Source organism: Piliocolobus tephrosceles, chromosome 9 (genome assembly GCF_002776525.5).
Source record: "Piliocolobus tephrosceles isolate RC106 chromosome 9, ASM277652v3, whole genome shotgun sequence".
In the NCBI taxonomy this organism is placed as follows: Eukaryota; Metazoa; Chordata; class Mammalia; order Primates; family Cercopithecidae; genus Piliocolobus; species Piliocolobus tephrosceles.
Window position 1 is genome coordinate 37092563 of NC_045442.1, and position 26972 is coordinate 37119534.

A 26972-nucleotide genomic window follows, 5' to 3' on the forward strand; every position below is an offset into this window, starting at 1 on the left:
CGCATGGCTAGTCAGGAAAGGTCACACCTTCTTGTGTCATTTTTTCCCTTTGGAGGAACCACTAGGGGTGTAGAAGAAAGATCAAAGATCAGGATTGCAAGCCCTTGAGTAAGACACTAGATTTTTGTGAGCTTTGTTCTTCTGGTCTGTAAACTAGGGAATATTATACCTTTCTCTAGCAGTAGTGGAATGGATTACAGGAGATAGGCTATAGACAGATACCGAGCATCCCACCTGACATTTAAAAGGTGCTCATGGGAAAGTTTTTATTATTATTATTATTATTATTATTATTATTTTTTAGACAGAGTCTTGCTTTATTGCCCAGGCTGAAGTGCACTGGTGCGATCTTGGCTCACTGCAACCTCTGCCTCCTGGATTCAAGCAATTCTCATGCCTCGGCCTCCTGAGTAGCTGGGATTCCAAGCGTACTCCACCATGCCCGGCTAATTTTTGTATTTTTAGTAGAGACGAGGTTTTGCCATTTTGGCCAGGCTGGTCTTGAACTCCTGACCTCAGGTGATCCACTCACCTTGGCCTCCTAAAGTCCTGGGATTACAGGTGTGAGCCACCACACCTGGCCGTGGGAAAGTAATTTTTAATTTGTATCCTCTGGTCAGTGGACATTTAGTGAGTATCTCCTGAGTGCCTAACTCTGTGCTTAGTGTTGTAGGAAGATATGAAGATTAAAATAAAACATAAAAGAAACTAAAAAAAGGTGGGAAGCCTGGCCTCAAGGAGCATTCAGTCAGGTGGGAAAATACAAATACACACAACCAATTGCAATCCTGACTCATGGGAACCTTTACTTTGCTGGCCACAAGTGCCTTTGGGGGCCAAGTTCCACCCAGAAAGCCAGGCTGCCTCAGTGCGCCGTGGGCCTCGTCTTCTCTTTCAGGAAACGGTGGACATGCTCAAGAGTCACATTAAAGAGGAACTGATGCAAGGGGAGGAGGCTGATGCTGTGTACGAGTCCATGGCCCACCTTTCCACAGACCTGCTCATGAAATGCTCGCTCAACCCCGGCTGTGACGAGGATCTCTATGAGTCCATGGCTGCCTTCGTCCCAGCTGCCACTGAAGACCTCTGTAAGTAGCACGACCCAGTTCTGCTTCCACCTTTCTGCTGAGAAACAGCTTTTCTCATTCCAGTTGACGACGGCGTGGGGCAGTCCTTACTTACCCTTGCTTCACTCCAGAGAGATGAAGGTCCTGTTTTACACAAAGCTAGGGCTGGAGTCATGGCTGTGACAAGCAGAATTCTTCTCCAAACTTCCTCTGTTGTGACTGCTGGGAGAGTTTAAGCAAATATCTGGAAGTCAGAATTGATGAAGTCATTGCCTCATGATCTGAGAGGCCAAATCGGTGGCTCTCAGCCCTCAGTCTCCATGGGTCCTTTTTATAACAAACATGTTGTAATACCCCCTTTCCTACTCTGACATGAGGTTTATGTATTATATAACCTACCTACATATAAAATTATCAGAAATCAAATATACTGCCCTAATTGAAATAGGAAAGAGAAATTAAAGGAGAGGACATGCTCAAACATGCCTGCACCAGAAGTCATGACAAAATAGTCAGATGCAGACACACTCAGAATCACTGTCAACATTACGGCTTCAAACGTTGACTGACACACGTCTGCAGTCTTGGTGGCTCAAATGATGAGAACAATGTTGGCACTGGCATCCGGATTTTCCTAGATGATGAACAACTCTTTATGATTTCCTTTCCATTTTCATAGAAATTGAATTTCTAACAAATTAAGTGTTTGCAAAAATAAGATGTGTTTATATGTGAAACAGTTTAGGTTCTAGGCTCAGAAAATAATAAGCAGATTTTTTGGGGGGTGAGGGGTAATTTGATTTTATTGCATTAATATATAGTAAACTTATTTTCAAAATATTCTTCAGGATCATAATTTTTCTTATAAACAGTTTACAAACTTTGCCCATATTTTATTATCTTGTTTTTTCCAATGCAAAATAATACATTTTGACAAAAGTGAATGAGCAGTAAAAGTTCCCCTCCAGCACCTAAACTCAAAACAAAATAGGAATGTGTAACTGAGTTGAAAGAAGTTATGTGACTTGTGACTCCCAGCCAATATGGCATTAGTAATAATTAGTAATAAAATGATAGGTATATTTGTTTATATTTTTGCTTGTATCTGCTGACATTAAATTTAAAAATACACACATACATGTACAGATATACAGATATGCAGAAATATACATAAAGGTATGAATATGTATCATAAGTGCTTTTTAAAACTTACATGTATGTCTAGGGGAATATTTGAAAGTCACGAGGGACATGAAACACCTCTTCAATGGGCAGGGCTATCCCACACATGGCAGGATGTCTAGGGTCCTTCCCCCTTTTACTAAATCCTATCTCCTTGGTGACCACCCAAAACACCCTCATAGATTTTCCAAACGGCCCTGGGGGGCAGTGCCACCACCCTTGAGAACCACTGATCTAGGTAACAGTGGATGTGATCTCCACGCACATACTGGAGTCGAAGCAGGAGACCCACACAGCAGGCCCTCTAAGAGGCTTATTCATGTGTTACCATCATTCGCTTTCAAATGCTAAGCATGCGGAGGCACCACCGGAGACTTAGCCCTCCTTCCTTATGGGTTTCATTAATAGATTCAAGAAAGAGAAGTATCCACCAAGGTATCAGCATTATGGATGGGGGAGTTTCTAGAATGGGCTTGATTGAGTATTACAAGCCTTCAGCCTGAAAAGAAGACAGTAGGGCCCTGGCCCCACAGGGAGGCGGGCCTGACTTTCCATCCATGAACTCATGGAAGAGCAGGCGCCAACAGGGTGCCTTGGAGAGAAGGCATAGGTTGGTCAGAGGGCCAGAGGCAGTCTCTGATGCCAGCAAGCCTTTGACACTGATCCCAGAACCTGCAAGATGTGGTCCAGTGGTTGTTTAGGTGTTTGTCAGTTAGATTGGGTGCTCCTTTAGGGGAAAGAGCAGTAAAAGCTCCCCTCCAGCACCTAACTGGGAGGCTTGGAAGTGCTAGTGGAAGCTCTTCCCAAATGAGCTGTGCCTTGGCATGGATGTGGGGAGAGAAAGCACCATCACTACCATCCACACCCTTGATCTCACTGAAGTCCAAAAGCTACCCCACTAGGATGCTTTTCTTACCTGCACTTTACAAATGGGGAAACAGAGGCACAGAGGACTGAACATTCCCAAAGTGTCACAGCCAATCAGTGATAGAGCCCAGATTTGAATCCAGATTTCTCTGTCATTAGGCCCATATTCTGTATACTGTGGCAGAAATTGTTATCCAACACCACGCATTTTAGTCGTCGTTCCTTTTGGAAAAACCATCTAGCCTCTATAGCCTTTCTTCCCCTATCTGCAACTCCAGATATTGGATAACAAAGCAGCCTCTGGCGCCCCCTAGCCTTGCCCATCATCCTATCCATATATCCGGTAAGCATTTCTGGAGCGTCTAGTACATTTCAGTCACTGATGTCTTCTGGTTGTTGGAGATACAGGTGGGGAAGTGGGTAGGACCCAGTCCTTTCCATTGTGGAATAGGGACTCACTCACTCACAAAAGAACACTTGGAGAACCACCAGTACCCAATTGAATCTGGAGACTGCATCATCCTTTCTGCCCTGTGTCTTTGCTATGAAACTACCGGACAATTAAAGAAAGCCCTACTTTATTGGCAGTTTAGTGTTGACAGAGTCTTACACTTGTTGTCCCCCTGGATATTCTAACACATGCCATGCTCCCACCACATCACTGGAAACCTGCAGGGAATGCCAAAGGTGTCTCTCCCAGTATTCCTGGTCTGCTGGGCCCCTCACAGCAGGATCGGTGAGGTTTACCAGGGCTTCCCAAGGCAGCAGTGTGCTGTGGAGCTAGCCTGGTTTGTAGCCAACTGGCAACTTGTAAAGTCGCCCGGGCCAGGGGGCTTCTGGATGCCATGGAGCTGGAAGGAGGCTACCAGTCGGGGAGGCAGGCTGTTAGATTTGGCTGCTTTTTGCATAGGAAAAGGAAACTCACCGCATTTTTCTTTTTCCTTCCTTCCTTCCTGCCTGCCTTCCTTCCTTCTTTTTTTTTTTTTTTTTTTTTTTTTGAGACAAGTTCTGGCTCTGTTGCTCAGGCTAGAGTGCAGTGGCACAATCCCAGCAATCCCAGGTCCCTGTAACCACTGCCTCCTGGCTCATGCCATCCTCCCACCTAAGCCTCCTGAGTTACTGGGACTACAGGCATAAACCACCATGCCCAGTTAATTTTTTGTATTTTTCATATAGATGGGATTTTGTGATATTACCCAGGCTGGTCTTGAACTTGTAAGCTCAAGCAATCCGTCTGCTTTGGCCTCCCAAACCAAAGTGCTGGGATTACAGGCGCAAGCCACCGTGACTGGCCCACATTTTTCATTTCCCCGATTAAATGAACTCTGAATTTTCTGACTCTAGACATGGTTTGGTTTGTGTTTCTGTCCCTGTGGCTGTCAAGTTTAAGCTTGAGAATGATCACTTACCTCCTGGCTCCGAAGCAGCAGCAACTTGGACCTGGGGAGGAATAATTCATTTTCCTAAGGGTGGCTCAGTAGGTGACAAGGTAGCTTAATTCATAAAGAAGTAGGATAAAGGACAAACTGCTAAATCTAAAATGCGTATTTACAGCACCCGCCAGCAGAGTAATAACTTGGAACATCTGGCAGCCCTTTCAAAGCCCACGAACTGCCTATATCTCCGTGATCTCACCTGACCATCCTAGGGTTTAGTGCATAGGATGATCTCCGTTTCACAGGAAAGAAAACTAAGGCTCCAAGATTTAGTAACTTACCTAAGTCCCATCAAGGGAGGACTGGATCAGGAATCTGTGTCTTCGAATTCCCAGGAGGCAAATCTGTCTGCTGTCCCACTGGAATATAGGGCTCTCCTGGCCTGCCCCTCTAGGGTCTGCATTTGTCAGCCCTGAGATGGACACTTATACAGGAGCTATTTCTAAATGTCTAGATTGCCACGTTTATCAGTGCCCCACCATTGACTGTGGTAACCCTAGAGGCTGAAAATAACCATATTAAGGAAATCAGGCTGTGTTCATTCACTCACTCATTCACTCATTGATTCGCTCACAGGACAAACATTATAGGGTGGCAGGCTTTAGGCCGGTTTCAGACCACTGCTTTGGAGATCACTTAACTGTTGTTGGGACATATCTTTCTGACGTGAGTTTGAGAAAGGGGTGGTAATGAGGTTGCTTCTCCAAAGAGAATCCAAGACAACCACCTGAGTTGGAAGGTTATAGGGGAAGCTCCCAGTGTTCATTGAAATGGGGCTGGAGAGAGGTGTTGGGTTACTGACCATGAGATCGTACAATTCTGCTCCAATCTCTCCTTCCCCTGAACTTGCTTGCGTGGGTGTACACACACACACACACACACACACAGGCACACACATCACACTCACAAGTTTTTAGTTTAGATATGCTGCCACCAGGTGGTAACTACGTGTCTTTGTTATCAAACCTTCAACTTTGCTCCCAATTCTCTTGAGAATGTTTTGATCAAGGCCCCACAGATCAGTCGGGCATGGTGGCTCATACCTGTAATCCCAGCATTTTGGGAGGCTGAGGCGGGAGGATTGCTTGAACCCAGGAATTTGAGACCAGCCTGGGCAGCATAGTAAGACCTCATTTCTGCAAAAAAATTTTAAAAAATTAGCTGGGCGTGCTGGCACATGCCTGTGGTCCCAGCTACTCAGGAGGCTCTGGTGGGAGAATGGCTTGAGCCTGGGCATTCAAGGCTGCAGTGAGCCATGACTGCGCCACTGCATTCCAGCCTGCTAACAAAATGGGACCCTGTCTCAAAAAAAAAAAAAAAAAAAAAAAAAAAAAAAAAAAAAAAAAAAGACCGCACACATTTAAAGCATCAACTTCCACACCTTATTATGTAAGAGATAAAATGTCTTTATTGAGGACAAGCTTATGCAAACATTAAATAAAACTCAAGGCAAATGTCCGTGGGTGTTTTCACTATCTCCTCATCTTTTTCTGTCTTAGTTCTTCGTCCCCTGCCCTTACCTTGGGGAATGATGTGGTAAGTCCTGGTGGTCCCTGGACCTAGGTGATTAATTTTGTGTTGAAAGCTTGCCCAGTGACTGGTCACCTCTCTGAGGCTCTGGGTAGAATGGCCTTGGGAGCCAGTTCTGGGAGGCCCTTGTCCAGTCTGTTTCCAAGGTAATCTGCTTTGTGGGTTGTAGCTTTGCTTCAATACCTGAGAGCCTCATTTTTCTTCCACAAAGCGAAAGGAACGAAAGGAGAAAGGTGTTATCATCTTGCCGTTAGAAACTGCAGACTCACTAATCAATCCCAGAGGACTGTTCTGCTTCATGTTACCCCTGCACTGAACTTTTCTTCTGAACCCCTGATCCCTACCTCATGGTTCTATAGCTCAAGTGTTTATGTAGTGGAGAGCTGACTTAGCTCTAGCTAACTTGCCAGCTTCCCTTAGCAACCTCCTTGGTAACTGGCATCTTTGTAACAGATCATTTCCTGCAGTGTTTTCTTTACCTGATCTCTCTGATTACAGCCCCTCTCTGCAAGCTGGGTTCTGTCTGAGCTGGGGGCACACTTGGGGACTGTAAAGAACCTCACAGCCCAGCCCTGAAACCAACTGAAGGATGATTTGTATGCAAAATGACTACATTACTGGTTTGCTTATGAAACATACTGTCTTTCCTATCTGCATCCTTTTCTCTCAGGAGCCTCCCTCCCTGTGACTGCTGAGGCTCTGTCATCCTCCTGCCCTCCCTTTTGGGAGGATTCTGGTGAGTAGAGCCAAGAGATGCCTCAAGGCCCGTGGGCCTGGGTGCACAGCATGAATTCTCACCTGCAAGGACAGAACCTACTGGGGAGCAGGGAGATGAGCTCAATGTACCTCCTGACTTCCTGTTGCTTTTTGCTCCTCCATAAATACATGAACTATGTTGGGGACATAGGGACTTAGTGAAAGCATGCTGGATTGAATGTTTTAAAAAGATAAAATCCCCATCGCCAGCAGCAACCTTGCTCCCCTCTGAACCTGCACAGCTTGCAGGTCACACTTTCCTTGGGACACTGCGCACACATCCCCTGGGGCTCTAGTTATATACAGGCTTCTCTGGTTACCCTCTCCTGGCCTCGATAGTAAGCATGTCTTACAGCTTTGTATCATCCACAGTGCCCATCCCAGTGCTGTACACAACAGGTGTTCAACGATTTCTTGAATTTGAGCTACCAGAAAATAAGATGTAATTTTCGACTTTGTGGGTGGAATAGTGTGTCGGTATTCCAGGTGGTACTGAGACATCTGTTAGGTGTCCCCGAGTGTGGGACATCTCAGGGTGGCAGTAACTCCATTGGTCACTACAAGCTGCCTTTTCTTTCACGTTCCCATGCACTTGATTCTTCCTTCTGCCTAAATTGCCTTTCTCTTTTCTCAGCTTGGGAAATGCCCAGATTCCTTCACAAAGCCCAAATGCCTTCATATTCATGTGTTCGTTTGTTTTTTCTTTATTAGTCTGTTCATTCATTCATTCAACAAATATTTATCAAACCTCTTGTGTTTAAATCACGCTGTGCTAGGTGATGATGAGTGATTAAACAAGATGGCATGAAACTTGCCTTTCAAAGCTTACATTCTAGTGAGAGAGCTGGATGTTAAACAAAAACGCCACATAACTGAATGTATTACCACAAACTGTGACAGTGCTATGGAGGAAAAGGACACTGCTTTGAGAATGCAGCTGGGGCTGTGTTCAGGTGGGCTACCACATGGGACTCACTGCACAGAACCACAAATGCATCCCATAGACTCACTCCTGCATGGCAGAGGGTCTTTGTGCTTGCCGGGGGTACTGTATTGAGGCATTTGTATGCATAAGAAAACCACAGAACTTGTTTGCAGCTTCTCCTAAACTATTTATCCTCAGTCCTTTCTTCATTGCCAATGTCAGCCATCACTCATTAGCCCTCTAACTTTACACTGCTATTCTCGTGTGTGTGTGTGTGTGTGTGTGTGTGTGTGTGTGTCTTAGTCTGTTTTCTGTTGCTATAACAGAACACCATGAACTGGGTAATTTGTAAAGAAAATAAGTTTATTTAGCTCACAATTCTAGAGGCTGGGAAGTCCAAGAGCATGGTTCTGGCATCTTGTGCATCAAAACATTGTGGAAAGTATTCACATGGCAAAAGGACAACAGTAGGAGACCAGAGGGGTCTTGCTTTTATAACAAAGCTACTCCTGTGATAACAAATCCACTCTCACAATAGCAACATTAATCCATTAATGAGGATGGAGGGATTACGTTTGCAACACATGAAATTTTGGGGCACACATTCAAATCAGCACTCTGCTCCTAGCCTCCAAAATTCATGTCCTTCTCACATGCCAAATACGTTCATTCATTTCCACCCAAAAAAGTCTTAACTCGTTCCAGCATCAACCCAGAAGTCCAAAGTACGTAGCCCAAAGGCCTCAGAACCAGGAAGCTGATTGTGTAACTCTCAGTCTCAGCTCGAAAGCCTGAGAACCCAAGGGGAGAGCAGCTAGTGTATGTCCTGTAGTCCAAAGGGTGGAGAGCCTGGAGTCCTGATGTCCAACCCAGAGAAGAAGAGTGTATGGCAGTGTATGCCAGCCCCTGGGGAGAGACCAGTTCATCTTTTGTCTGTTTTGGCTCCATTAGGGCCCTGAGCTGATTAGATGATGCCCACCTACATTGAGGGTGGATCTTTTCTACTCACATGCTCCTCTCCTGGAAACACCCTCACTCTAGGTATTCCCTAATACAGTTGAGTTGACCCCTAAAATTGACCATCACAGGCCAGACATGGTGGCTCATGCCTGTAATCTCAGCACTTTGGGAGGCCAAAGTGGGCAGATAGCTTGAGTATAGGAGTTCAAGATCAGCCTGGGCAATATGGCGAAAACCCATTTAAAAAAAAATTTTTTTTTTTTTTAGTTAGCCTGGCATGGTGGTGCATGCCTGTAGTTAGGAGGCTCAGGTGGGAGGATCACCTGGGAAATTGAGGCTGCAGTGGGCCATGATTGTGCCTCTGCACTCTAGCCTCGGTGACAGAGTGGGACCTTGTCTCAAAAAATAAAATAAATTAACTCTCACAGAGTGTGTGTGTGTGTGTGTGTGTGTGTGTGTGTGTGTGTGTGTGTGAGATTGCGTATCTCTCCCATCTCTCCCTCTCCCTCTTTCTTCCATCCCATTACTTCTTTACGGTACAGAAAAGCTGGACTTTTTTATTGGCATGGTCAGTCAAACCATTCTACCTGGGGGCTAACTGACACATTAGGTTCCAGGTTATCTTCAAATGTTTGACTATAATGCTCCTTGCTCTAAGGCTCTCTTTTTAACCACAAAAGATTCTTGCTGGGGAAAAAAAATTCTTTTGGCCTCCTTTCAGGGTTTGAAAGCCTTCTAGAAGAATAGTCTTTCAGTAGCTGACATTTCACAGTATTAAATATTCACTTGGCTTTCTGTTAAATGAACAGCATATAATCTGGATGGAGTTTCCACTGCAGCTATGTGGTCTGTGTCCCACGAGGAGTATCATATGGGTGTCTTTGAGAATTCGCCATTGTCCTTGATTCATTCTTTAATTAAGTGCCTGCCTGGGTGTTCTCTCATCTGTTCAGGCTTCTTGCATTCCAGGAGTGGGTTCTTTCTGACTGACTCCTTAAATACATGCAGTGTGACTCTATAGCTGGCTTTTCTAGTAGGAGGCTGTGGCCCCAGAGTCTCCTTGTCACTGTTGTTGTTTTTCTTTGCTGAAATAAAAGAACTTTGCACTTTCTCCTCAGACCAATAGGTTTCAGTGCATTTTGGTTTATTTTTAATTTGCAAGTCATGAAGTATAAGTGCTTAGGATCTGAAGTACAAACCCTGAACATCCAGGAATGCAGGGATTTGTTCTGATTTCCCTCCCAAAATGCTCTTTGTCTAGAAACAGACTCCCTTCACTTACAGAATATTCTGTGTAGTTCACTGTATGCCCAGGTTGTGTGTACATGTGGGGTTGTCATATTTAGAGCCTGAGAGGGTTTTATCACTCATTAACCCCAGACAACCAGGTACCTTTAAAAAAAATGTGGTATTACAAAGGTAACATCTGCTACTATCAGGACTTAGTGCCTAATTAGGTGTGGAAAGGAGCATTTTATTTTATTTTATTTATTTATTTTTTGAGACGAAGTCTCGCTCTGTCGCCCAGGCTGGAGTGCAGTGGCCAGATCTCAGCTCACTGCAAGCTCCGCCTCCTGGGTTCACGCCATTCTCCTGCCTCAGCCTTCCGAGTAGCTGGGACTACAGGTGCCCGCCACCTCGCCCGGCTAGTTTTTTGTATTTTTTTTAGTAGAGACGGGGTTTCACCGGGTTAGCCAGGATGGTCTTGATCTCCTGACCTCGTGATCCGCCCATCTCGGCCTCCCAAAGTGCTGGGATTACAGGCTTGAGCCACCGCACCTGGCCCAAGAGCATTTTAAAAATAATTTCACATGCCAATGCCAGTTGGCCAGTATTTTTTTCTTTTATAATTTATTTTATTTTTTAAAATTTTATGGAGTCTTGCTCTGTCACCCAGACTGGAGTGCAGTGGCGCAATCTTGGCTCACTGCAACCTCCGCCTCCTGGGTTCAAGCAGTTTTCCTGCCTCAGCCCCTCGATAGCTGAGATTACAGGTGCACACCACCACGCCTGGCTAATTTTTTTTTTTTTGGTATTTTTAGTAGAGATGGGGTTTTACCATGTTGGCCACATTGGTCTCAAACTGCCGACCTCACGATCCACCCCCATCGGCCTCCCAAAGTGCTGGGATTACAGGTGTGAGCCACTGCGCCCAGCCTAGTTTTTTTTTTTTCTTTTTCTTTTTCCTTTTTTTTTTTTTTTTTTGAGATGGAGTCTCGCTCTGTTGCCCAGGCTGGAGTGTTGTGGTGCATCTTGGCTCATTGCAACCTCTATCTTCTGGGTTCAAGCAATTCTCCTGCCTCAGCCTCCCAAGTAGCTGGGATCACAAGTACCCGCCATCACACCCAGCTAATTTTTGTATTTTTAGTAGAGACAGGATTTTGCCGTGTTGGCCAGGCTAGTCTTGAACTCCTGACCTCAGGTGATCCTCCCGTCTAGGCCTCCCAAAGTGCTGGGATTACAGGCATGAGCTACCACACCTTTAATAAATACTGGCCCCAGTTGGCCAGTATTGAGTGCCTGGGTGCTGTGTTGAGAAGGACAGAAAGAATGCTATGATTGGTTAGTGATTTTGCCATGAAAATGGAATAGGGACATGGAGGCCCGTGTATGGTAACTGCTGTTCCTGGTGTACAAAGATATTTATGTTCAACTAAAGATTTTAAAAAATCATTTTCTTGTCTGGACACGGTGGCTCACACCTGTAATCCCAGCACTTTGGGAGGCCGAGGCGGGTGGATCACGATGTCTGGAGATCGAGACCATCCTGGCTAATGCGGTGAACCCCCATCTCTAATCTAGAAATACAAAAAATTAGCCAGGCGTGGTGGTGGGTGCCTGTAGTCGCAGCTACTCAGGAAGCTGAGGCAGGAGAATGGTGTGAACCCAAGAAGCGGAGCTTGCAGTGAACCAAGATCGCACCACTGCTCTCCAGCTTGGGTGACAGGGCAAGACTCCGTCTCAGAAAAATATATATATCATTTTCTTTATAATATAAATGGAAAAATAATTTTTAGGTAACTTCATTTAAGGCAGTGCACATCTAGAGACTGAATAATGTCTACGTCAGAGCAAGGCTGTCTAGTTTGTGTGTAAACATGATGGACTCACTTGAGTGTGCCCTAATTCCTGTCCTCTCTTCCCTTCACTGACCCAGTATGGGAAGGCAATTCATGGCAGAATGACTATGCCTGATACTTGGGCCTATCTTGGGGGGCAGAATAATTCCCCTGAATCTGTAAATATGCTAAGTTACATGGCAAAGGAGAATTAAGATTGCAGACAGCATCAAGGTTGCTAATCAGCTGACTTCAAGATATGAAGAATATCCTGGATCACCTTGGTGAGCCCAATATAATCAAAAAAGTCCTTAAAAATGGAAGAGGGTGTCAGAAAACAGACCAGACAGAGGGCATCAAGGAGAGGACTTAGTTCAGCTAAGCTTTCTGCCCAACATTGTTGGGCTTGAAGATGGCAGAAGACGGCCTAGTGCTAAGGAATGCAGGTGGCCTCTAGAGTTTGGAAAGGACAAGGAGACAGATCCTCCTCTATAGCTTCCAGAAAGGAATGCAGCCCTGACAAAACCTTGACTTTGACCTGGTGAGACCTATTTCAGACTTCTGAGCCACAGAACTATAAGATAACAAATTTACATTGTTTTAAATGGTAATTTGTCATAGCAGCCATAGAAAACTGATATGCCAACTAAGTTGCCTCAATATAATAATAATGGTAACAACGAAAATTTAGTGCCAGGCACTATTAGTAAGCATTTTATAAGCATTGTCTCCTTTGGCCTGAATGATCATCATATGAGGTAGGTACTGTTACTTATCCTCACTTTACAGATGGAGATATAGAAACTTAGCCATGTCAGGTGACTGCCCAAGGACACAGAGCTAGGAAGAGTCAGAACCAGGGCTTGAACCCAGGTCTCCAGGATATCAAAGTACATGCTTCTGATCATGATGCCGACCTGCACTGGTTGCTCAGTGGCCAGCACCTGGGTCTCTATTAATTGCCTGGTTTCAGCTGCTGCCTTTCTCTGACTTAAGTTTGTCCCCTGCATGCAGTCTGTTCAATTGGCTCTAGCCCTCGTCAGTGCCTTTACTCCTGACTTCGGGTCTTCCCTGTGTCTGCAGACCACCCTGTCTCTCCTCCCTGCACCTTTGCCCCCATCATGTTCTTCCAGCCATACCTCAGATCCTCTGGCTTTAGGCTCTGTCCTGAAGATTGGCCTCTCCCTATGGTCCTGGTGGCATGGAGTGGTGCCAGCAGGGGTGAAAGAGCTGCAGGAATTGCCCCTTGGTGTTCACTGCTGGGCCGCTAATAAAGAGTGTGATAGGTGTCAGGGAAGTGTCAGGGAAGTGTAAGGCAAATAGGCATGGGAGCTCCAAGTCTGGTCTGGACCGCAGTGGCAGACCCTTCACCAAGGAGGGAAGAAGCCTGCTGGCTCTGTCAAGCCAGTACTTAGTGTCCAGAAGCCATGATAAAGGAAATGCACCTGGCCAGCCTTGTCTGTGAGTCAGATTTCCATAAATAACTCTATTGTAAAGAATTGATGTTTGTTGTCTGAAGATTCCTCCCGTGCTTTAGGTATATTCAAATATAAATATATTGAGTAGGCATAGTTTTTACTAGGCTAAATATAATAATGAAGTATTTGAGAATATGTGTGGAAATTCAAATATTACAATGAACTCATAAGCATTCATTACTTTGAAGACAGAAAACTTGGGTTCAAACAAATAAAGGTCCTGTTGAAAGAAGTGTAAATTGAATCCTCTTTTTTGAATTTTCTCTGTTTAGGACATTAGCCTGGGTATAGAATTTAATAATAAAAATAATAGTAATAGTAATAATAGTAGCTAGCATTCCGTTGGCACTTCCTGTGTGCTAGATACTGTGCTAAGCAGTTGGCAAGCTCCTAATTTAATACTCACGACAAACCTGTGAGATACATACTATTATTATCACCATTTTACAGACAAGAAGAGAGAGAAGCTGAGAGGATTTTTTTAAAACTTGGCCCAAGATAATTATCGGCAAAGAGAAAATATAATAGCTATCGTTTCCCTTTCTGCATAAGATTTTGACCTTCAGTTGACTTCCTAGCTTTGTTACCCCGGTAACCTGATAAGAGCCAATGTCAACTATGTTTCCAGGCAACATTGCCTACAATAAAAATGGCTCCTGATTGGTAAATTGCATCTGGAACTGGGAGGATCTGTACAGGAACTAGAAATACTTCAAAGGGACACCGTTCTTTGGGCTTTCCTGAGGGCATTGACTGTGGCATATCTCTCATGCAGACCCTGGAAGCTGTGCCTCTGGAGTTGCTATGAGAGAAATTGTTCTTGTAGGACATGAGGACATGAGGTTTTTCACCAGCGCGGCCTGCTATGGATCTTGTCTCTTTGCATCTGAGCTGCTGGTCAGGTGCAAGGACTGGCTCAAAGGAAGACCAGCTCTCGTCACTGCCCTGCTAGCTTGTGTCCTGTATCTTTCTGAGTGAACTGGTGCCAAGCATGTCCCAGGGTCATCTTGTGAGTCTGAATGTTTGATTGAACCTAAAAAGACTGGTTGGTGTTGGACTGGTGGGTGTGTAGTCAATACAGCCAGAAGTGGGAAAAACACAATTGGAACCTATGCATTTCGATCCTAATGCCCATGCTTCTCATCATCCTGTGAGACACTCTCAGGGAGGCTCAAGGAGGCCGAAGAACTCTACCAAGTCACAGAGCTGACATTTAACCACCTACATTGTTGCTTCCAAAATCATGCTCTTAACCACCAGTTAAGGTGTGACTATAAAGTAAAAATATTTGTTTTTCACAAGTGATTCATTTCGCACCACCTCGATCATTGCATCCACACACATGTGCTCCACAGTGTCATTGGAAGGTACTTAGCTTGATAGTGTAAGCAGACAGGAAGGACGATCATGGGGTCATCCCCAGGAGCTATGATTATTTAGTTTTGCTATAGTGGTCCCTCCTCTCCTTTTTGTAAAAAAAATTTATTTTGAACTACTTTTAGAGAGAAAAGTTGCAAAAACATCAGAGTTCTTGCATACCTTTCACTCAGGCTCCCTTAATACTAACATCTTACATAACCATAGTACAATTACCAAAGCCAAGAAATTACATTGGCACAATACTTCTAACTGAATTACAGACCTTGTTCACTTTTCTCTAGTTGTGCCGCTGATATTCTTTTTCTGTTCCAGGATCCTTTCTAGGATCTTATAATGCATTTAGTTATTTCTTCTCAGTCTCCTTCAGCTTGTAACAGTTCCTCAGTCTTTCCTTGTCTCGATACTTTTGAAGAGCACTGATCAGTTATTTTGTATAATGCCCTTCAGTTTGAATTTGTCTGATGTTTTCTATAATTGGGCTGAGGTTATGAATTTTTGGCAAGAATGCTATAGAAATGATGTCCTTCTTGGTGGAAGAAGTCATGATATTCTTAAGTCTCATTACGGGTGCACATTTTTTTCTGTTCTTTTTTTCTTTTCTCTTTTTTGTTTGTTTGTTTGTTTTTTGAGACGGAGTCTTGCTCTGTCACCCAGGCTGGAGTGTAGTAGTGTAATCCCGGCTCACTGCAACCTCTGCCACCCGGGTTCAAGCTATTCTCCTGCCTCATCCTCCTGAGTAGCTGGGAGTACAGGCACACGCCACCATGCCCAGCTAATTTTTGTATTTTAGTAGAGACGGGGTTTCGCCATGTCGGCCAGGCTGGTCTCGAACCTGACCTCAAGCAATCCACCTGCCTTGGCCTCCCAAATTGCTGGGATTACAGGCATGAGCCACCGCACTTGGCTTGTTCTTTTCTCTTTTTAAGTTCTTTCTTTAACTTCTCCCAAAATGAGCACATTAGGAAAAGGGTTATAGTACCCAGAGTGGAAGCCTGCATCCATATATATGAGCATGCCAGGACCAGCCAGGACTGCTCTTGCTTCTACTATTTTCTTCCACGTTTTATTTCCCTAAATTCTCTTTATAGCTCCTTCAGTTTCGCACCTACGTCTCTGATATGCAAATCAACTCTCTGAAATTGAATGTTGTTAGTGAAAATAGCTGGACCATTGCGTGAGGCTTTTACCACTCTGTCAACAGGGTTGACAGATTGTGTGTGTGAGGTTTGCGCTCTGATATTATCAGCCTGGGAGATTTGGTGATTAGTGATTAGAATGGTCCTGAGGTTGCTATACACTAGAGAAGGTTCCTGGAGATGCTGGGGCCTGAGACAGGTATGGTTTTCTAGAGGGTTCAGCATTGGGCAGTATAAAGCTGGATCACAGGTCTGTGGAGTTTCTCCCTCCCCTCATCTTTACAAGTGTCTGACCCAAGCATGTCTTCCCTTGGGGGTAAGTTCCTTGGTGCTTCACTGTTGGGTTAATGATGAGTTTCAAACTGGAATTTCAAAAATTAACTGGGGTCAGGGTCAGGCAGGTAGGAGTAGAGATTGGGGTAAGAATTGAGAAGAAGGAAGGCAATATAGAGTCTTGGTCAGGTAGAGGAGGGTCCTGCTCTTAGCGGGGCACACACCTGTAGAATATGTGTTCCTTCCCATTTTTCTTTTGTTTTCTTTTTATTATTTTGAGACAGGGTTTCACTGTGTCACCCAGGCTGCAGTGCAGTGGCATGATCCTAGCTCACTGCAGCCAGATCTCTTGGGTTCAAGCAATTCTCCCACCTGAGCCTCCTGAATAGATGGGACTATAGGCCTGCACCACCATGCCCAATTTTTTCTTTTTTTTTTTTTTGTCTTTTTTTTTTTTTTTTTTTGAGACGGAGTCGCATTCTGTCGCCCAGGTTGGAGTGCAGTGGCGTGATCTTGGCTCACTGCAAGCTCCGCCTCCTGGGTTCACACCATTCTCCTGCCTCAGCCTCCTGAGTAGCTGGGACTACAGGCGCCCGCCACCATGCCCGGCTAATTTTTTGTATTTTTAGTAGAGATGGGGTTTCACCATGTTAGTCAGGATGGTCTCGATCTCCTGACCTCGTGATCTGCCCCCCTCGGCCTCCCAAAGTGCTGGGATTACCGGCGTGAGCCACCAAGACTGGCTTTTTTTTTTTTTTTTTTTTTTTGGAGAGACAGGGTCTCACTCTGTTGCCCAGGCTGGTCTTGAACTCCTGGGCTCAGCGATCTTCCCACCTCAGCCTTCCAAACTGCTGGGATTACAGGTGTGACATCCTGTGCCCAGCCTCCATTTTCTAACTCCATGAGGAAAATGTTCCATGAAACACAATTAAGCAAATTAAACTGAAAGTCTCATATAAGTAGAATTTTTCTGGTCTTGAATTTTTAAAGAATTAATTAGGTGTGAGTTCTTATCAGAACATGTTTAAAATAATGAATGCATCTCTAGGTATGCTTCAGGATTAGTATAATTACCCTAATCTTTCTAGTCTGTTATGGAATTCAGTAGTGACAAGAGCAGGCGGGTGGGATTCATTTACTGGTTCCTCATTTGGAATTGTAGTGCCCTGAACTGGAAGACATCAAGGTACATTATATTTATGCAATGCGTCCACTGTGCCAGGAGACATAAACTGAAGAAGTAGAAATAAGGAAGTTGTTTTTTGTTTGTGTGTTTTTTGGTTAATAAGGTAACACAAACATGTCAGAATACTGCATTTCTTTATTTTTTCAAATAGGCTGAAAAGCTAAAATATAAGAAGATGAACAGTGGAATATCTTTCTGTATTATTTATCCCCATCTTCTCAGTTCCTAGAAAACCACTGATATTAATTTCTTATATCTCTTTCCAGGGTTTCTTTTCTTTTCTTTTCTTTTTTTCTTTCTTCTTCTTCTTTTTGTTGTTGTTGTTGTTGTTGTTACTGAGACAGGGTCTTGCTCTGTTGCCTTGGCTGGAGTGCAGTGGCATGATCACAGTTCACTGCCGCCTTGACCTCCTTGGCTTAAGTAATCTTCCCGGTTCTGCATCCCAAGTGGCTGGGAGCACAGGCAGGTGCCACTATACCTTGCTAATTTTTTTCTTTTCTTTTTTCTGTAGCGATGGGATCTCACTGTGTTGCGTATGTTGGACTCGAATGCCTAGGCTCAAGTGATCCTTCTGCCTTGGTCTTCCAAAGTGTTGGGATTAAAAGTGTGAGCCACCATGCCTGGCCCAGAGTTTCTTTTTTACATATATAAGCAAATACAAAAATAGAATCTTATTTTGCCCCCTTTGGGTAGCATATCAATTATCTAAAATATTGTATTTTTTGAAGATTCTGAATCTTTAAGAATATGTATTTCCTTTTTATTCCTTTTTTTGTCTCAGATTTTTTTTTTTAATTAAATAATATGGTTTCAGTTATAGTCCTCTGTCAACCCCCTCCGGAATCCAGTGATCCTCTCTCCCTCTCCATAGAGTAACCACTTCCAAAAATTCATTATTTATCATTCCCAGCACATTTATGTGTTTACTGCATATTTATGAAATCATAAACAATTTGTACTATATTTTTATAGGCCTTAGAACCTTATATAAACAATATCATACCATAATACCTGTCTGTAACTTTTTCACTCAACATTATGTTTTTGAAAAGTAACTATGTTGATAGAAATAGCTTCAGTACATTATTTTTAATTGTTACATAATGTTCCATTGTTTGAATAGACTACAATTTGTAAACCAGGCATGGTGGTGCATGTCTGTAATCCTAGCTACTTGGGAGGCTGAGGTGGGAGGATGACTTGAGGCCAGGAGTTTGAGGCTGCAGTGTGCTGTGGTTGTGTCTGTGAATGGCCACTGCACTCCAGCCTGGGACCCTGTCTCATATATATATATAATATTTTTATATATTTATATATATTTTATATTTTATATATATTTATATATATATATAAAACACAATTTATTCCCTGCTATTCCTGCTTCCATTTTTTCTGTAATAAACAATGTGACAATGTAGTATTTCAAAATTGAACCTATTCTTTCAAATGCAAATGAGCATATCTTTACCGTTTGAGACCTGTGGTGCAAGGAAGAACCTGAGGGTTGTGCATGTTGCTCTCTTTCATGCCCCACACTTACTGGGTGTCCTTCTTGAGTAGGTGGATGGATGGAGGGATGGATAGATTGATGAATGCTTGAATCTCTTAAGAGAGTTGCCAAACCTCATAGTTCCATCTGTAAAAACCTCCTTACCTGTGGAGGAGAACAATGTATAAATCTTAGTCTCCTTTTCCATCTAGATGTTGAAATGCTTCAGGCCAGTACATCTAACCCAATCCCTGGAGATGGTTTTTCTCGGGCCACTAAGGACTCTATGATCCGCAAGTTTTTAGAAGGTAAGTCATAGCCATGAGCAGGGAAGCCAAAAGAGTGAAAGAGAAACAAATGCAAGACATTGTCTGATTCTTTATAAGGGTTACTCTCCTCAAGGAATGGGCTGCGGCATACATGGCATGTGATGTGAATAGAGGCACTCTGCCTCCCCTGACCCCTCTACCGTGAGCTCCCCCATCAGCCCTTTAGAAGTGGGCCAGGAGTTCCAACCAGTGGAGCCACTTGTTTGGGTAAACAAGTTGCCTCTAGCAAGACCTCTTTTAAAATGCATATGTTGTTTTTATTTGGCCAAAATGTATTGAGTCCTTACTACGTGCAAAGCACTGTTCTGGATATTGGGGCTGGAGATACAAAGAAAAATAAGATATGATCAATGCCTTCAAGGAGCCTTTACTCGCTGGTGAAGGAGGCGAATATATACAAAGATACTAAGTTGAGGCTGTGTTGTATAGTGGTTAGGAACATAAACTCTGATCTATTCTCAATTTTCCCATCCAGTTAGCTGGAAAACCTTAGGCAAGTTACTCAGCTCCACTGGGACTCAGTTTCCTCCATTGTAAAATGAGATAAATGTTGTGATAATTAAATGAGTTATTACGCATTAAGGTGTCAGAGCACCACCATGCACATAACAAGCAGTTAATGAAGATTTATTATTGTTGTTATTATTACTGAAGGTTTCAAAGGTGGAGGATGTTAATTAAGTTGCATGGGTAATTCTTTAACCCTGTCCAGTTGTTTACAATGTATGGTGCAGTCTGTTGATCAAGTAGATACAGAAAGCAGAGTGCTAAGAGGAGGGGGCTCAGAAGGGAACAAAAGTAGTTTTCACAGTGAAGAGGAGGGAAAAACTCCAAAGCAGTGGTAGACAAACCACAGCCTGGCCATTTGCCTGTCTTGTAAATAAAGTTTTATTGGAACACAACACGACCATTTATTTAGTATTGTATATGGCTGCTTTCATGTCACAAGAGCAGTTGAGTCCCTGCCACAGACCTTATGGCCTGCAAACCTTGAAATATTTACTGTTTGGATCTTTAAAAAAATGTGTGCTGACCCCAACTCTGGAACAAAAAGTTTTCCTGAGAGGGGAGTCCTGGGCAGTCTGTTTTTAAGCCCTTTTAAGAAGTACCACTTTCATTGGATAGTTGGCAGTGAATGCCCCACCTTTCTTAACTAGGGCTTTGACAGTTAGTCCTATCTAGGACTTTTCCTAGTTCTAATGGGATGAATAACTGAATCCCAGCAGTAAAACAGAGATGATAAATCCTTGTGCTCCTGTCCTTTCACTGCATCACTGGGTGTCAATGAAGGTAACACGAGTGTTTTCTCAGTTGCTTTGTGTGGTGTTCTGAGCAGATGATACAGGAAGTGATATTGGGGAAAGTTCTTTGCCAGGGGGCAGCACTGAGGAAACAAGGTAGGGTCCCTCACTCTGCTTTTATGACTGGCGATCAACCAGTTTGTTTGGCCACTGCTTTCAGTCACCTTTCTCTGCATTTCTAGGCAACAGCATGGGAATGACCAATCTGGAGAGAGATCAGTGCCATCTTGGTCAGGAAGAAGATGTTTATCACATGGTGGATGATGATGATGCCTTTTCCATGGACCTGGCCAGCAGGCCCCCTGTCCCAGTGCCCAGACCAGAGACCACTGCCCCTGGTGCTCACCAGCTGCCTGACAACGAACCATACATTTGTAAAGGCAAGTGTGACAGGGAATGATGTCCAGCTGGGTCTTTGGAGCTTCTCAACAGGGATTTCCTGGATGACCTGGTTTTCTGAACCATTGCTCAGAGACTATCCCCTTCTAAATGGTCTTCAACCAGCCCTAGGAGATGGGGTTATATCTTGGGACAGATTTTGAAGCTAGAATAGGAGTAATGACCAGAGTGAGTGCCAGCCTTCCTGGAAGTATTTATGTACAGTTGCAAAGGCAGGTAAACAAGAACCCTGATACATTTTTATCTCCTGAGACCCTTCCTGATATTATTAATTTTGAATTGCTAACATTTATTGAAATCTATCAAGAATGCTCTATCTGGAACATGCCATTTAATCTTTACAATAACCTATTAGGTAAGGACCATTATTGTCCCATTTTACAGATGAGGAAATAGAGGTTTTACAGAGGTCACTCAACCATTGCATAACAAAGTCAAAATTTGAACTCAGGGAGTCTGATTTCACAGCCCTGGCTTTTAGACACTATGCGAGGCTGTCCATCTACCCATGTTATTAAAAATTAAGGTTTTGACTTTTTCATAATTATCCCCGGGACATTAGTTAGATACTGATAGCATTGTTAGTTTCACTATTTTTTGGACTTGGTTGCAATAATATGGTTACAAGTACTATAAGACTATTAGAAATAGGAGGAGAGGTGGCTCATGCCTGTAATCCCAGCAGTTTGGGAGGCCGAGACAGGTGGATTGTTTGATCCCAGGAGTTCGAGACTGGCCCGAGCAGCATGGCAAAACTCTGTCTTTACAAAAAATACAAAAAATTAGCCAGGTGTGGTGGCACGCACTTGTAGTCCCAGCTGCTCAGGAGGCTCAAGGATTGCTTGAGCCTGGGAGGTGTAAGTTACAGTGAGCTGAGATTGAGCCACTGCACTCCAGCCTGGGCAACACAGCAAGACCCTGTCTGAAAAAGAAAAAAAAAAAAATTGCCAGATCTGTGCTCCTGAACTATATTCTGTTTTTCAATGGTCTCATCATGTGGTTGGAGGTGTGGCAAAAGGGAATTATAAATTGGAGAAGATAGCATTCACCCAGAGCCCTAGGTAGTTGGGTTGGGGTTGCCAGATAAAATACAGGATGCCTAGTTAACTCTGAATTTCAAATAAATGGCAAATGAGTTTTTAGTGTATGTCCCAAATAGTACACACATTTTTGTTTTGCGAAATCCAGCAACCCTGAACTGGGTAGGAATACAGTTGTGAGATATTAAGTACTGCCAGGTGCCGTCAGTGCTTCCTGCCTACAGTCTTCTTGGGTATCATCTCCTTGGCATGAGCAGCAGACACTGTTGGTTCCTTGCACATGTCCCCTAGCTCTTTGCATTTCTGTGCTCATTGGCTGGACCCTACCTGTCAGCACCAGTGTCTTTCAGCCTGAGGGCTTCCTCTGGCACCTGGAGCCTTCTCTGCCCTCTTACAGGACAGGTTGAAAGCACTGGGGAATTAACACACAGAGTTGCTGCCCTCAACCAGTGCCTGACAGGAGGTATGGATCGGTGCCCCAGCTTACTTGCCACTCTGGTGGGAGAATTCTTAGTTGTGCATTCTACATTGCGTTCTAGTGATTCCTAGGTTGCCTGCAGTGTAACTTGCTTGTTAACCCACCATTTATTGCACCATCCACTTCCTTGTCTCACCTCCATCACCTCTCAAATAGACTACTTGCATTTGAATCCTTGTCTCGGGTCCTGCTTCTGAGAGAACTCAATCTAAGAAGCGTGCAAATATATGCTGGTAATTCCTAAATAGCGGAGGGAGTAGGGAACAGTATTGATGGCATGGCTCCTTGTAGGGATGTGTTTGGACAGGGGCACAGGTGATTCCTCAAGAGCCCTGATGGACTTGCTAGGAAACTGTGGAGAAGCAAAGGAAAGGAGAGAGGTAGGAGATGACAAAAGGGGCAATCTAGGAAACTGTGGAGAAGCAAAGGAAAGGAGAGAGGCAGGAGATGACAAAAGAGGCAATGGCTTGGAGGCCAGAATACCTGGGTTCATCTCTCAGCTCTTTCATTCATTTTCCAGCTGTTCAGCATAGGATGTTGGGTAAGTCAATTCACCTTTCTCTTTTTTTTTTGGAGACAGGGTCTTGCTGTGTTGCCCAGGCTGGTCTTGAACTCCTGGGCTCAAACAATCCTCCTGCCTCAGCCTCCCAAAATGCTGGGATTATGGGCGTGAGCCACCATGTCCAGGCCATTTCACCCTTTTTTTTACCTTTAATTTCCTCATTTATAAAATGGGTATTGTAATGATACACATATAGATTAATACATGTCCTTATAATACATACTAATACTCTGCCTTATTGTGAGGGTCAGATGAAATAATACAGAACGAAGTACTTTATAAACTGTAAGGCATTGTAGAGACATCACTTGGGTTAACTAGCATGCCAAGGTATTGCTGACTATTGGCAACAGTCTCAAAGTTTAGATATGAATAATGATAATGAAAGCTAACGCTTAGTGTGTTTACATGGGCCAGGCACTGTTCTAAGCACTTTCCATGTATTAACTTGTTTAATCCTCATCACAATCCAGTGTAAGAACTATTATCATCCTCATTCTACGGATAAGAAACAGGGACAGGAAGAGGTCAAGCGACTTGGCCAAGATCATATGGTTCACAAGCCACAGAGTTAGTATTTGGATTCAGAGAGCCTCTTTCAGAGCCCAGGGAGCCATAATCACCATGTCATCTTACCATTAAGTGACCCTTTGTCATGCCCCAGTTTTTTCTCCTAACCTTCATGAATCTGTCCCTCATAAGTGACCTCATCTTTTTTTTTTTTTTTTTTAATACTTTAAGTTCTAGGGTACATGTGCACAATGTGCAGGTTTGTTACATATGTATACATGTGCCATGTTGATGTGCTGCACCCATTAACTCGTCATTTACATTAGGTATATCTCCTAATGCTATCCCTCCCCTCCCCCCTCCCCACAATAGGACCCAGTGTGTGATGATCCGTTAATCTCTTTAGAGCTGTGCACACATTTTACTATTCTACTGCTTAGAGTTCTGTCTTATGGCACTAGTTGGCATTTTAAGTGGTAATTCCTTTTATTCTCAAATTTTAAGGCTCACATTTTCCATGGCTAGCTTCAGGTGCTCAGGAGTCCAGGCACATGTTCTTGTTCCCATTACCGTTTTCTTCAATGAGCTTGTAAATGCTGATCATGTCCTCTGGCTAGCTTTGTCTTTCTAGTTTGAGATTGTGTCTGCTTAGTCTGCCATCACTTGACAATTCCTAGTCCTTCTCATTAATTGCCTCTTTCTACACTTTTGATTTACAGAACCACATATGGTGGTCCTAGGTATGGATTCGTTATTATTATTAGTTTGTACTGGATTTTCATAATTTTTCAGTAATCAGAATATTGTTTATCTCATAGTTTTTGCAGAAAAAAGTCAAGAACGGCCTGGGAATTTCTACGTTTCCTCAGAGAGCCTCAGGAAAGGTAAGCCACATGTTATATGAACTGAACTTTTGTGTGGTTGAAGTGTTCATAGGTCTGTGATTTGCAAGTGTAACAGTAGCTCCTTGGCATTGAAAAATAGAGGGATCTAGGCCAGGCATCATGGCTCACACCTGTAGTCCCAGCACTTTGGGAGGCTGAAGGGGGTGAATCACTTGAGGCCAGGAGTTTGAGACCAACTTGGGCAACATAGTGAGACCCTGTCTCTTAAATTAAATAAATAAATAAATACAATAGAAAGATCCAAGGATACTTTAGGGTGGCACTGTCTGAGAGTCTTGTACTGATGGTAAAGGGGAAGGGAAAGAGATCAGGGTCCTCCACAGTGTTGTACAAATTGGTCATACAAAGGACCTTAATTAGTGGAAAGTGTCCATAAAGCACATAAAAGTATAATCTAAAAATGGAGGTTGATGCCAACAGGATGAAAGTAGGTGGCCCAGCACCCAGTCTTTACCTAATGATACAGTCTTGCTGGGCTATTTACTTACCTTATCTATACTAGCTAAACTATACTTTGAATCAACTTTTATTTAAAAGGTATTTTGCTTGCCATTGGGGAACAACTTGGAAGTCTCATTTTTCTAAACAGTTGTAAAGGAAGTTTGAGGAGCTAAGTGCTCTTTCCTTGTGCTAAGCAGAAACACTCAGTATTATCCCATTGAGGATTCTTTTGAAAAGTAGCCATGACACCATGTAAGCATTTGAAGGCATCCCACAAGGGCTCTGGTAGTGGGAGACTGGAACTGGTTGGCTTGTGCATTTTGTTTTTTCCTCCACTGCGTCTCCCAACACCATTAAAGAGAGCCTTGAGAAGGGCAGACCTGGGAGAAGGATGTGTGGGTGTGTGTGGACAGATAGTGAGTGGTTGGGCAGAATGACAGATAAACGTCTCTGAGGCTTTTTCAGTACTCACTGGTGAAGCCATTTCTCTTTATTTTTCATCTTCTATCCCTGAATCACAATACCCAAATGGGGTCCTGCTGGAGAAATTCAGATTCAAATAGCCTTATATGAATTGAGTGAAACATCAAGTTGCCTCAGTGGCCCCACGGTCGCTGCGAATAGCTCATTCCCCACAGAACTGGAGTCACAGCCTGGAGAGAGATGAGGGTTGGCTTCGTATTTCTCTAGAAGCTCCAAAGCAGAGAACTGTGAATTTGTAATGTGGAAGAGAGGTTGGCACAGGAACAACCCAAGGGTAGCCAGCTGGAAGCCAGCACTTATTTTATACCTGATGCTGTTGGGCCTGGGTCATGATTCCACTGATGTTCCAGTCTCCTGGGGCATTTCATGCCCATGGGTCCACAATCACCGTGCCCCATGCTGCTTAGAGACAAGGAGGGATGAGAGTGGGGCTAAGAGAAGCATCCTGGCTAAACTCTTCCAGTATATTCTCTTCTGGGTGTGGATTTAAGTCTAAAGCAGTGGTTCTCAATTGGAAGTGATTTTGTACCCCCTCCCTAAAGAACATTTGGCAATATAAGGGAAATTTTTGGTTGTCACAACTAAAGAAGCAGGTGCTGCTAGCATTTAATGGGTAGAGGCCAGGGATGCTGCTGAACATCCTACAATACACAGGACGCACCCACACGGTAAGGAATTACCTGGCCCAAAATGTCAATAGCGCCAAGGTTGAGAAATGCTTGTCTAAAGGCATCTCAATAGTTAAGGCTTGGCTGCTTCTTCAAGAAAACACCAAATGGTGGGTGATGCTGATGCAGTGGAAGAGCCTGGGGGTCCTGGAATGGGAGACTGTGATGGCCTCCCTGGAGGCTTTGACAGTGACATTCAGGCTGAGGTTGTGGCTGTGGCTGGGGCCAAGGCTCTGGAGTTCATGGAGGTAAGGCTGAGAACAAGGAGTGGACACCTATCACTAAGTTAGACCACCTGGCCAAAGACATGAAGATCAAGTCCTGGGAGAGCTCTCTTCTCTCTGCCCATCAAGGTGTCTAAGATCATTGACTTTCTCCTGGAGTCATCTCTCAAGAATGGGGTTCTGAAGATTATGCTGACACAGAAGTTGACCCATGCTGGGCATTTCACCAGGTTCAAGGTGTTTGTTGCCTTTGAGGACTACAGTGACCATGTTGTCTGGGTATTAAGTACTCCAAGGGGTCAGCCACTACCATCCAAGGGACCATCATCCCAGCCAAGCTCTCCACTGGACCTACACAGAGAGGCTACAGGGGGAACAAGATCAGCAAGCCCCACGCCAGCTTTTGCAACGTGACAGGTCACTGGCTCTGTGCTGGTGTGCCTTATCCCTGTCCCCAGGGGCACTAGCATTATCTTGGCCTCTGTGCCCAAGAAGCTGCTGCTGATGGCTGCTACACCTTGGCCAGGGACTGCACTGCCACCCTGGACCACCTTTGATGCCGTCTCTAAGACCGATAGCAACTTGATCCCTGACCTCTGGAAAGAGACTGTATTCACCAACTTTCCCTACCAGGAATTCACTGACCATCTCTCAAGACCCACACCAGAGTCTCTAAGCAGAAGACTCAGGTTCCAGCTGTGGTTACAACATTGGGTTTTTATACAAGAAAAATGAAATGAATGAAGTCTGTTAAAAATAATAGTAAGAATAATTAAGACTTGGGAGAGTCAGCAGATTTCACACCTCCCTTAAATGTTGCAGCCTTGTCTGCTTTAGTGTGATAGGCTTTGGAATTATTAGCTGCGTTCTTCTGCCCTGATTTTATGTTGTATCTCCCCCTTCTTGGC

The 26972-nt window shown here is 44.0% G+C and overlaps 1 protein-coding gene across 4 annotated transcripts in view; it reads left to right on the forward strand.

Annotated features, from left to right (window-relative positions):
* Window positions 1-26972, forward strand: part of PIK3AP1 (phosphoinositide-3-kinase adaptor protein 1) — a 129774-nt gene that overhangs the window by 75332 nt on the left and 27470 nt on the right. For all 4 annotated transcript variants that reach the window (XM_023206281.2, XM_023206280.2, XM_023206282.2 and 1 more), the window contains 4 exons: window positions 899-1088; window positions 18937-19032; window positions 20537-20734; window positions 24162-24227. In XM_023206281.2, coding sequence (XP_023062049.1) covers window positions 899-1088; window positions 18937-19032; window positions 20537-20734; window positions 24162-24227 — 550 coding nt within the window. The remainder of the gene's footprint in view (window positions 1-898; window positions 1089-18936; window positions 19033-20536; window positions 20735-24161; window positions 24228-26972) is intronic.